Below are 12,367 nucleotides of genomic sequence, written 5' to 3' on the forward strand. Positions count from 1 at the left end.
AGTGGCGGTAGGATGAGAGGAGCGCCAGAGGAGTTGTTTTACACCAGTTTTAATAGTTAGAGAATGTCAAGATACCCGGTTTTATGAATCAGATTCGACCTATACATTAAGGGACTCATAGTGGACCTTTTCCTCTAGCAAGCTTCCTTCCAGCACTTGATCGGCCCAACCCAATCACACGTGGGCCCCACCCCCGCAGCTGCCCTTGCGCCGCTTACCAGTCCCACTCATTCACATCCCTACCCAAACTGTAATTACAGACAACTCGAGGGGGGCATCTGCAAAATACCACTACTCTCCGTCTCCTCCTTGGTCCAAGGGTTAAAAATCCCTCGTCCTCGAGGTAGTCGCGACCTCTCTCTCCTCCGTCTCTCCATTCCCCACTCGCTCTCGCCTCTCCCCCCTCCTCCCCACCATGGCGGTGAAGGGGAAGGGCAAGGCGGTGGCCTCCGCGTCCGCATCCGGCGGCGGGGTCAAGCGGCGGAAGGGCCCCGGCGACGCGGCGGGGCCCTCTTCCTCCTCCTCGGCGGCCGCGGAGGCCGCCAAGCGCCGCCGCCGGTCTGGGGTCCTCCAGTTCTTCGACGACGCCGCCTTCGTCGGGGACGAGGAGGAGGATGAGGATGAGGAGGAGGAGGAGGAGGAGGAGATGTTCGCGTCCGACGGCGACGACGACGGTACGGATCGCCTCCCGGTTCCCTGGACGACGACGAGTTGGGGCTGCTCTCGCGGGCGGGTTGGGTTGGTTTGGGGTTTGGGGGGTATATGAGCAATGCGGCTTCTATTGGGTCAGTCGCTTGTTGGGGATTTGATTTACTACATGTGTTGTTGTATTGGTTGGTTGGATTTGTGGTGCTTGGGGGTTTCAGTGACTGTGTCCCAAAATCTCGCATGTTGAAACTAGGGTTTGGATGAGCACTTAAGAGGTTGAGAGGTGTTGATGCATATGGAAGTGTTTGGGTGAGGATTTAGATCAATAAACTTCTGTTTTGAATGGAGACACAGCTTACAGGTTTCTAGTAAGTGGCTCGGTGAGTGAGCCACTTTCTCTGGAGCGATTCGATGGTCAGTGGTAGAGTAGAGTCTGGGAGGACTTCGTCCTGTTGCTTCTCCTTTCGTTTGAATCCATCTTGTTAGAAGTTTTTGTTGGCCTTAGACCAGACAGAATATTGGGCAAAAAACAATTTGTTTGTGCCTGTGAACTTGCCATTGTTCTACTGTAAGAGCAAATGTTTTTTTTTTATCTGAAGGATTAAAGAACCAAGGAATCTATAATGTCCACAATTGTTTTCATTTTTTGCCATTTTGGTGCATGGTGAGGTAAGTTAATGCTTCCCTTTTCTGTTCTTTTTTTTTCCTTCAATCATTGGTATGGTGCTGCATTTTCATACTTAGGATGACAGTGTCAATCTTTAATTTTTTACCATTTGATCTTTTGCCTATGTTAGGACTGATTATTCTGGCTACTTGGCTAGAAGATATTGCTGTATTTTACACTTAATGTTCATAGTAATTACCAGGACGATGCATGTTATTGCACTTGAAATGGCACTAGTGAGCAATTTATCCTGCAGCTTTTGGCCATTGGCATCTTAAAATGTTATTATTGCCTGATTATTCTTTGAATCTTCTGTTGATGCAATCTTGTTCATTAACTGCAGGTTTCTTCACCGAGGGAAAGGCAGAAAATGTTAACTTAAAAAGAACTGAAAGGTCACACCCTCTTCCGTTTCTTGGGATAGTTAAGGAAGAGGAGCTGAGTGGTGATGAACTTGAAGAATTTATCAAGGATCGTTATTCAAGTCGAGTGAAACACACCCCTTTTGATGGCTCCACCAATGTACAGGATGACGAGTTTACCGAGGATGGTCTATTGAAAGAGCCAGTAATTTGGAGGATCAAATGCATGGTTTGTGATTTACTAGTCTTTGACCTTACATTGTTAATCTAGTATTTGGCTGCAAGGTTCTGATTTGTTTGGCTGCATTTCAGGTTGGGCGTGAGCGCCAAATTGCTTTCTGCCTCATGCAAAAGTATGTTGATCTGCAAAAGTTTGGTACCAAAGTTCCAATTATCTCAGCATTTGCACTTGATCATGTGAGAGGATTTGTTTTTGTTGAAGCTGAGAAGGCCTGTGATGTTACAGAGGTACATGATTTGTGGCTTCCATTGTAAAAAGATACCCACATTGAGGAGAGCAAGTCAAATACAGTAGATGTAATCATTTATTCATTGCATTATGTGGTTTGATATCATGCTCTGTGAAGGGTTGAGAACTTATTCTTTTATCTGCTACTCCTACTTAAATTAGCACTGTCTTCTTTTTGCCATTTCTCACACACTTCAATTCAATTCACTCTTTTGTGTAACATAATAATTTGAGGTTTGGAACTGAAATAGGCTTTACATGTGTAGTTCTGTTACTAAAATCATAGTTTCTATGATAATCTAGGAAAAAGTTGTTTGCTCAAAGATTTCTTCCTGTCCTGCTTGTAATCTGACCTACTGAACATTTGCATTTCTTACTACAGGCATGCAAAGGATTTTGCAGTGTTTACATAAGCAGAATTAATTCTGTTCCTGTAGCTGAAGTTCCTAGCTTGCTATCAAGCCGCGCAAAACCATTTGCAATATCTCCAGGTACATGGGTGCGCATGAAGACTGGAATTTATAAAGGAGATCTAGCACAGGTATGTTTAACTCAGCTTCTTACTTTTCTGGGCCCCCAACCCTTTTACATATCGTCACATTTTTTTGTTCTTACATCACTACACCCCTGTGAATTTGTAGGTTGTTAGTGCAGATGAGGGGCGAAAACGGGTGATGATCAAGCTTATACCCAGAGTTGATCTCCGGGCTATTTCAAAAAAAATTGTAATTCTCTTATGCCCTCTTTCTGTATTATATTTATTTTTGGCAGTAAATGATGCCTCTCATTTTTAGTTGGTTTCATTTAAGTTGTACTGACTTATCTATATCAATGTATAATACCCCAAGTAGCTTTGTGAAAGTCTTGTGAAACTCTAACTAAGCTAATTACATTATATATTGCCTGTACCTGTTGAAATTCTTACATTTCCAATGATGGGTATGTACCTCGTCCTTTTTCCCCCTGGTGGTGGGGTGGTTAGGTTGGAGCTTCATCTTTGTCAGAGAAACTTCACATGTCATTGTTGTTTTTTGGTACACTGGATAATGTGACATTCCAGTGAAACCATGTGGTGTCTATTGCGTATTTCCATTTTGCTCAACTGTAGTATCATGGCTTGGGTGGCTTATATTATACTGTTGTTTTTATCTTTGATTGTACTATTGTCTTGTTCATCTGTTTTTCTTGTTAACAACCATTTCTTTTTATTTTTTTCTTCCATTGTTCTTGTCCTTCTAATAGTTTGAGTTTGCTACCACATTATTTATATTAGCCTTCACCTTTGCAGGGTGGTGCTATTCCACTAAAAGAAGCTGCAATTCCTGCTCCACGTCTAATCAGTTCACAAGAATTAGAGTAAATACTTCCTTTCTGTTTCCAGTGTCTCTCTTCATGCACTCAGTATCCTTCTCATATCATTTGTTTCTACCTAGGCTTTTGACACTGTTGCCACGATCTCATTGATATTAGGTTCTTCGGATCTCATATTGAAAGGAAACATGATCGCCAGACAAATGATTTTTATGAAGTGCTTGATGGTCTCATGTTCAAAGATGGTTTCCTGTATAAAAGGGTTGCACTTAGTTCTTTGATTTACTGGGGGATACAACCAACAGAAACTGAACTTCTCAAGTTCTCTTCCACTCCAACTATTACAAGTTCAACTGATGACTTGGATTGGGTCTCCAGCATGTATGGTCCTAAGAAAAGAAACGTTCCAAAAGAACCGGATATGGAGCCTTCCTCTTCGAAAGCTTCATCTTCTAAAGGAAAATACTCCAAGGCATCTTCTAAGGCATCCACTTCTACTGAAGATTACGAGGATAAAGGATTTAATCTCCATGATCTTGTACTCTTTGGGTCAGTCTCTGTTATGCAATCCTTACTAATTGTCACAAAAGTTTAGCAGATGTCATCCTTATTTTTGTTTCATATAAACAGGCGAAGAGATTTTGGTGTGGTCATTGCTTTTGAGAAAGATGGTCTTAGGGTAAGATTCTTTATAGCACACTATTGTACCACATCCATGATTTTTGTCTGAGAATATACTGTTTTTTTTTAGATATTAAAAGGTGGTCCTGAAGGATCTGCAGTAACTGTTAGAAAGCAGGATATTAAGGACGTTTGTGCAGACAAAATGCTTACTGCTGTTGATCATAAGAAGAAGATAATATGTATTAATGACACCGTTAATGTTCTGGAAGGGCCATTCCAGGTGAAATGTTAACCATCCCTTATTCCCTTTAGCAAGAATTGTTGTAAAGTTCTTTTTGCCTGTAATCTGGGAAAATATGCATCTTTTTTCGTTCTTTTCAAGAAAACATTCACCTGAAAGAATTCTAAAGGCAAAATTGGTTCCATTCCACTTGAAAGGTCACTAGTTTAGATATATACCATTGAAAGATTGTGGTGCACTTTAATACCATCGAAAGGTACATCTGTTTTAATTTTTCTTTTTACCATTCCATCCTTTGCCAGTTTGGTTTTTTGCTATTTTTCCTTTTATTTCCACACCAAAAGGGTGTGCGTCAGTACATGTTTGCCCTCTACTGCAGTGCTGTTTGGTTTCAGCCAAGCACGAAGCAGTTTAATCAACCAAGCAAACTGACCCCCAAATTCATGAGAAAACCATCCATGCCTACCTCAGTAACCTTGCTAGTTGATATACCTCCATCCCAACAAAATCCCCTGCTCTATGCCCTCTGTTGCACCATCCTTTGATATCAATCAAACACAGCAGCACACAGAAGTGACAAGTGGTGACTGGTGAGGTGGTGGGGCCATGTGTGGAGGTTGTTGTTTACGAGGATGAGTAGCTGGACACCTCATCCTTGCTGGGAAGCGAGACGGTGCCATGGGGAAGCAGCCAGGGATGGCTTTGGAGAATCTTCACAGGAGCAAAAGGGATGTGAGAAGAGGATTGAGGGAGAGATGGGGTGATGGAATGGAAATTGAAGTGAGCAGAGTGCCAAAATCGTCAACAGTAACAGTTTTAAGGACAGGGCATGATGGAGAAGTAAGAAAACTGAAGATCTTAAAGTGTGCCCATGAACTTCGATGGTATAGACCTAAAACAGTGATATTTCAATGCCACGAAACCAATATTTCCAATTCTAACCCCGGTCAAAAAAAATATTTCCAATTCTAACATACCAAATACTAACATACCTGATATGGTTATTGTAATTCTCTCAAGTGTCTGGTAAAGTCGTAATTTAGCATATTTTAGGAAATATTTTGTACTCCCTCTTCTTATTTACTTGTTAGTTAGAACATCAACATAGTTTGTGTATGCACTTGTTTTATCATTACATTTTCTAATCACATACTATATTTATGAAAAATACTTAACTACATCCAAGAATATTTCATGACAAATATACTAATATCATTTTTACATATTATCTATTAATTTTGGTATATATTTGTGATTTAAGATTTCTTGGTTTGACTGCACGCATCTTAAAATGACGTCTATCTGTGAACTGAGGGTGCCTTTTAAAATGAATGTAACGCATTATTCTCATAATAAAATGATTTACAGCACTAGTCTATGCTTCTACATTTCTTTAATTATGAGAATTTGATTCCTCCCATTTGGCACCCTTACTGATTCATTTAATATTTTTACAGGGTAAGCAAGGAGTTGTTAAACACTTGTACATGGGCATACTGTTTATCCATAATGAAAGTGAAAGTGAGAACAGCGGATTTTTCTGCGCCCAGTGCAGTTCATGTGAAAATGTCAAGAAGCGGAAGGAACTGGCAAGTTTCACTTTTGGAAATTCGGTATGTAGAATTGCAGATACAATGCATGCACTGTTCTACTTCCTCTATTCCATATTGTAAGACGGTTTAATTTTGTCCTAAGTCAAACTTCTCTAACTTCGACCAAGTTTATTGTAAAATGTACCATATCTACAACATCAAATTAGTTTCATTAAATCCACCATAAAATGTCTTGATTGTGTATTTATTTGGTACTATAGGTAATTATTTTTCTATAAACTTGGTCAAAGCTAAAATTTGACTTATAGGACATAACTAAGATACCTTACAATATGGAACGGAGGGAGTACTTACTAAAGAAGGTTTGATATTTTCTGTGACACTTTGTTTTTGATGTACCAGGACGATAATCCTATTCCCATGTTTTCATATGAACAAAATGAGCAACGGGACAGTAAGTGTTCCTGGAGATTGATGATTTTGTCAGCATAAAATAGTTTTTTTCCCTGATTCCCTTGATCCTACAGATGAAAGGCCTTACAGGAGCACTAGAGAACAACTTTTCTCAATTGGGGAGATGCTGCGTATTCGAAAGGGTCCTATGAAGGGCTATCTCTGTCGAGTAGTTCGAATATTTCGCAATGATGTAACTGTTAAGCTAGATTCACTGCTGAAGATTGTCACAGGTTGGTTACTTGAGTATCCTTGCAGCTGTTTTTTGACAGTGATTGACTACTTCTGTGTAATGTTTGCAGTGCAAGCTGAGTTTCTTTCAGTCCCAGCTAAAAGAGGGTAAGCAGCTTAGCATGCTTCTCTTCTCTTTTCATTTTGTGCTTGTTTTAGTAACGTGATTTTGTAAACCATCATATTGTTGCTTAATGCCACTTACATCTGTGCACCTTATTGCATTACCAGGGATAACTCTTCTGGTGCTCCATCTGGTCCTTTTGGTAAGTGCAAGTTTCATGCACACTGCAACTATTGCCAATTTACTCGCTGCTGGCTTGCTGCCATGGAGTTTGTTACCTATGCTGATTGTAATGTAGGTTCAGAAGCCGATAAACCCTCATGGGACAATGGATTACCATCTTTTGGAAGGTTCTTTCTTGCTTTCCAGCTTCCTACTTTGTGAATGTTTTAATAAATTGTTGGACTTCAGATTTCCTAATCAACCACCTTTATCCGACCCCTTCCCACCAATCAAAATGAACCTATGCGGTTGACTTGGTGTATATCATTGGTTGGTTAAATAAAAATCCTCGACTGTTATTTATATTTGCACTATTCACTGAATTGTTCAATCTTGTGCAGTGATTCCTGGCAACCCTTTTCAAGTGCTGCATTACCAGTTCAGAATGCAGGTATATTCAGTCGTAGGCCTTTCTATTTGGTGGTATAGTTTGGCTTTGTTAATTTTTAGTATTGTGAAGTCATGATGTTGCAACATTTAACCTGTTCAAAATTGCTTGCTCAAGTATAACTAGGGGTGGAAACGAGCCTGGCTCGGCTCGGCTTGCAATGGCTCGCAACAAGCTAGGGTTGGCTTGGCTCGGCTCGGTTAGAGAAATGAGCTAAAACATGAGCTCGGCTCGGCTCGTTTCCTGGCTCGAGCCAGCTCGAGCTGGCTTGCGAGCCTTCCGTTGAAGCTATATAATTTGTAATCATTAAGAAAAGCAATAACAAATCATCAACATGTAAAATTAAAATAACTTTATATATTCAATTCATCAAAATCTAGACGATAAATTACATATTGACAAATAATAACTCCACTAAAAAATAAAGTCATCCATACAAATACATGATGGCTTAGGCTCGCGAGCCAAATCAGGCGGCTCGCGAGCTAGCTCGGGCTCGGCTCGTTTCAGAAACGAGCTGAAAATGAGGCTTGGGCTTGGCTCGTTTGGCATTCAAGCCGAGCCGAGCTAAGCGAGCTCGAGCCAAGCCTGAGCTGAGCTCACGAGCCCAAGCTTTTTTTCCACCCCTAAGTATAACACACTCAACCAGTTATCCATTCCATGTCTCATAGAAGTCCTTGAATTTTTGTAAGAATAGGCGCAACAGGGGATCAAGTGGGCTCTCTAGGATTGGTAGAGCAGATAACTCAAATCCGTTTAATTTGGTGTGGGGGTGAAGTCACAGGTGGAATGGTTTTTTATTGGGTTAATGGGACAACTTTTTCTACAAAATTGACAAGTCTTAAACGTGAACAGAAAAAAAATGATGCTCATTTATTAGTAGTTTAAGTCTTTATAATTTTGCTCATGTGCAACTTCTGCATTTTTAGATGGGGAATCTGAAGTTGATCCATGGTGTAAGAAAACTTCATCTTCTGCCAATGATTCTGATCCATGGGGTACGAAAACAAAATCTGCATCTGTTGATGTATGGAACAACAGTACCACACAAGTAGAGAACTCCAGTGACAATGCATGGGATAAACAACCTGGAGGTAGTGGACCTAATATTGGTGGAAGCTCTTGGGACAGACCAGCAACTGATAAGGAAAGTGAAAAAAGTGACAACTGGGGTGAGGCATGCAAGGAGACAGAGAAAACTGGTAGTGATACAGATCCCTGGGGAAGCAAGGTCAAAGAGATAGATCTGAAAGAAACGGATAGCTGGGGAAAGGCTTCAATGCAACCAGAGAAGAAGTTGGAGGATGATAGTCAAGGATGGGGCCAACCTGTTGGCAAGTCAAACCAAGACCAAGAAAAAGGTGCAGACAAATGTGGGGCTTGGGATACTGTTATTGCTGGGTCATCTTCGTCTGTTCCTGGCAGAGGGGATGATGACTCCTGGATTAAAACTGATACTTTGCCTGTTGCTCAAGATGATGCCTGGGGCAACTCAAAAGATTGTAGTGATGGGGCAGCTGGGTGGAATGAAACTAGAACATCTAAACAAAGCCACAGCACTGGAGGATGGGATGCTGCTGCTGCCAACCTGAATGAATCATCTGATGTGGATGCACATAAGGACTCATGGGGCAAAGCAAAAGATACAACAGCTAATGCTGAAGAAAAAAATAATGAAAGTGGAAACTGGAACAAAGCTGGACCACTAGACAAAGTTTGTGGCAGTGATTGGGGTAGTCCAAAGTTTTCCAGTGGTGATGGTCCATCCAGCTGGAACAAGGGAGACAAAATTGGAGGAGATTCTCAAAACGGCAGCTGGAGCAGACCTGGTGGAAACTTTGAAGGTGGTCGTGGGTTTGGGCGAGGACGGGGCAGAGGCAGGGGCCGAGAATCTGGGGATTTCGGTGGCAGAAATGACCAAGGAAGCTGGAAGAACTCAGGGACTAGTGACAGTTCTGGAAGGCCCTCTTGGAGGTCTGATAGTCAAGTTGAGAAGGAAGTGGGAGATTCTGGTGGATATCGGGGGAGAGGAAGAGGAAGAGGCCAGTATGGAGGACAGGGAAGAGGAGACAATGGTTGGAGAAATGGAGGTCAAAGCAATTCTGAGTTTGGAAGGAGTGATGCTGATGCACCAAACTGGGGAAATAAAGGTGTATCCAATAAAGGTTCTTGGGATAGTGGTGACAATTGGAATGCCCCAAAGTCATCTGATGAAAATCAAACTTCCGCTTGGAACAGTTCAGAAGATAAAAGGCCATCTGGAGGTGAGCGGTCTGTTTGAAATTGATACCTTGTATTAGATTTGCATGGTCAATATACTTTTGTCTACATGTGCATGTGTTTTCTTCTTTATGTTTTGGATCCCATATTTATTTGAATAGTGCTATTGAGATTTGAATAAACTTTTTTTTAACTTCAACAGGAGCATGCTACTTGAATTTCTTGCTTTGATTGCTATTGTGGTTACTTAGGTTTAGTAATATGGTTTCTACTTAGATTTAAACTTGATAATGCTCTTTTTGGGTATTGGTAAACAAAATGATCCTTAGGTTTAGCAAGATGGTGCTACTCTGGGTGCTGGAGGGTATCAAAACTATTTGCTCGAAGTTTTATCAATACAAGCTAATGCACGCGCTTTGCTACGGGTAAAGGAAAAAAATATCATAATATTGTCTAAAATTGATAAAATCATACTTCCCATGTGATAGGGAAGACTCACCTTAATTTAATTTTATATGTTGCTATCCATTTAGACTTAGTAGTTATGTAATATTAAGAAGTTCAAAATATGTAAAAAAAACTGCAATGAGAGTAGGTAGGGTGGCTGATTCACTGCAACCACCATGAAATTCTTTTTAAAGGAGTATAGATGTTGAAGGGCTTTATTTCTGTTCTGTTGCATAGGTCATAGGTGAACAAAGTGATTGTTGATAAGTTCTAAAGGTGAAGATAATTAAATTTAGCCATATCTATTATTCTACTTGATGTTTTAAGCTATAGTTGTGCGCTGACTTGTATATCTTGTAGGCCAAGAGCAACAAAGTGGTGCTTGGGCTAGCAAGATGACTTCTACTGCTGGCGCTGAGGATAAAAGTGATGCCTGGGGCACCAAGGCGGAAGGCAATTCTGGTAGCACTGGGGGAAAGTGGGAGAATGCTTCATCTGGTAATTCTGATGCCAAGTAAATTTCTTGTTCTGTTCAATGGTGGATATACTACAGAGCTTATGGTTTCCTATCATGTTCAGGGGAAGAGCAGCAAAGCGACCCTTGGGGAAGCAAGATCTGTTCTAATGAAGGTGCTTAGAGGATATTAAATTGTCTCTCTTTGTTGTATGCTTGATTTTTGAGCTAAATAATTGATTTTGTCCATGTATTTACATGTTGCCTTGCAATGCTTATATTATACTACTAACTTGTAGGCAAAGAACAAGAAACTGACCCTTGGACAAGCAAGGTGACATCCACTGCAGATGCTGATGATAACAATAATGTCTGGAACACTAGCGCAAGTGATACTGCCTCTGGGAGTGAGAGCAAGTGGGGCAATGCTGGGGCAGAGGAAAAGGCAGATGCCTGGAAAAGTAAAGTGGGGAGTGAAAATAGTGGAGGTTGGAATCAGAAATCTTCTTGGGGTAAACCAAGCTTCTCAGGTGGAGAGCAGGAACCAGCTTGGAGCAATCCAAAGAATGGTGATGATAACAGTGGATATGGTAGGGGTGGATTTGGACGAGGAAATCGAGGCAGAGGGAGAGGAAGAAATTTTGGTGATAGTGGATCCTCATGGAGCGGAGGAAGTTACAGAAATGATGAGTCACGTGGAGAGAGATCTGAAGATCGCTGGAACACACGAGATTCTGATGGTGGCAGAGGAAGAGGAAGAGGACACTTTGGCAGAGGTGATCGCAATCAAGGTAATAACTATGGTTCGGGTGACAACAATGACAGAACCTGGGGTTCTGGCAGGGGAAACAGGGACCAGGATGGTTGCAAAAATTGGAACCGAAATGATGACAGAAGACCGTTCGGTCAAGATCGAGGTGGTGACTGGTCCCAATCTTCCGACTGGAACGCCAACAAAGGACAGTCCAGCTGGGGAGCGCCAAAACCTTCTGGTGGAGATGACCAGGCAGGAAAAAACAATGGAAACAATCCGTGGGGTGCTCCTGCTGACAGCATGACTGGTGGTGGATCCGGTGGAGGAGGGTCTTGGAAAAATAAGACTGAGGATACCTGGAATTCGTCTGGAGGAACAAGGGATTCAGGTACGACCCCAGGAAAATCTTCTTGGGGTGGATCAGAAGATGGCCAAAAGAAAGAAGGATCATGGGGGAAAAGCGAGGGGAGCGGGAGACAAGTCGGTGGAGGCAGCTCCTGGGACAAGCCGGATGGAGGATGGAACAGCAGCAAGTGCGAGGGCACCCAAGGAGGTGGCGGCGGTAGCTCCTGGGACAAGGCGGATGGCGGGAACAGTAACAAGGGCACCCAAGGAGGTGGTGGCGGCAGCTCCTGGGACAAGGCAGATGGCGGATGGAACAGCAGCAGCAAGGGTGGGAGCTCCGGCAATGGTGGGTGGTAAGCTCGATCCAGGATCAGCTGCAATCCATTAGTGCATGTATATAATGGTTGCCATGCAGCTTGAACTTGCTGTATATTTCTACTCTTTCTAGACTTAGAACGCTATTATTAGTAATAACGTCGCCATGCTACTCTAAACTACGAACTTACCTTAATTCCAGCAGAACATTATCTATTGCTGACGGTTATTAAGGTAGCTTTGTATCACCATCTCTACGATTCCCAGGTGTTTTTATGCTCCTTTTGTTTTGACGATGTGATATTTTGTGTTAGTTTGATGGATGCGCCTCTGGGCATAATGATGAAGCTCTCAAACACCGTTTCTCCATGGTTGCGTGCGCTTCACAAGGGTTATGTAACTTATGTTACTGCTGTAGGATATACATAGGACAATAACAATGCAATTACTTTGTTATCCGCAGACCCCTGCTTTGTTCCTGTAACGTTGATAATCCCCTGTTATGGTTTTAGCATCCGTTTTGATAATTTTGGATCAATTATGGTATATTATATTATTATATGCCATAGCACAGTAAACACATCGCTAAGGCTTAGAGT

General features: G+C 41.8%; 1 protein-coding gene across 1 annotated transcript; it reads left to right on the forward strand.

Moving 5' to 3' along the window:
• Positions 1–367: 367 nt before the first annotated feature.
• Positions 368–12,137, forward strand: LOC9268124 (protein RNA-directed DNA methylation 3). The gene is given in 21 exon segments (XM_015783842.3): positions 368–674; positions 1,659–1,906; positions 1,990–2,145; positions 2,529–2,687; positions 2,788–2,871; positions 3,435–3,502; positions 3,617–4,006; positions 4,088–4,136; positions 4,209–4,361; positions 5,780–5,935; positions 6,278–6,329; positions 6,403–6,561; positions 6,631–6,667; positions 6,791–6,825; positions 6,922–6,973; positions 7,187–7,236; positions 8,163–9,497; positions 10,261–10,398; positions 10,480–10,530; positions 10,654–11,459; positions 11,461–12,137. Coding segments are annotated over 21 exon segments (4,818 nt in total). The 5' UTR covers positions 368–415; the 3' UTR covers positions 11,842–12,137.
• Positions 12,138–12,367: the final 230 nt, after the last annotated feature.

Source organism: Oryza sativa, chromosome 5 (assembly GCF_034140825.1).
Source record: "Oryza sativa Japonica Group chromosome 5, ASM3414082v1".
Lineage (NCBI taxonomy): Eukaryota > Viridiplantae > Streptophyta > Magnoliopsida > Poales > Poaceae > Oryza > Oryza sativa.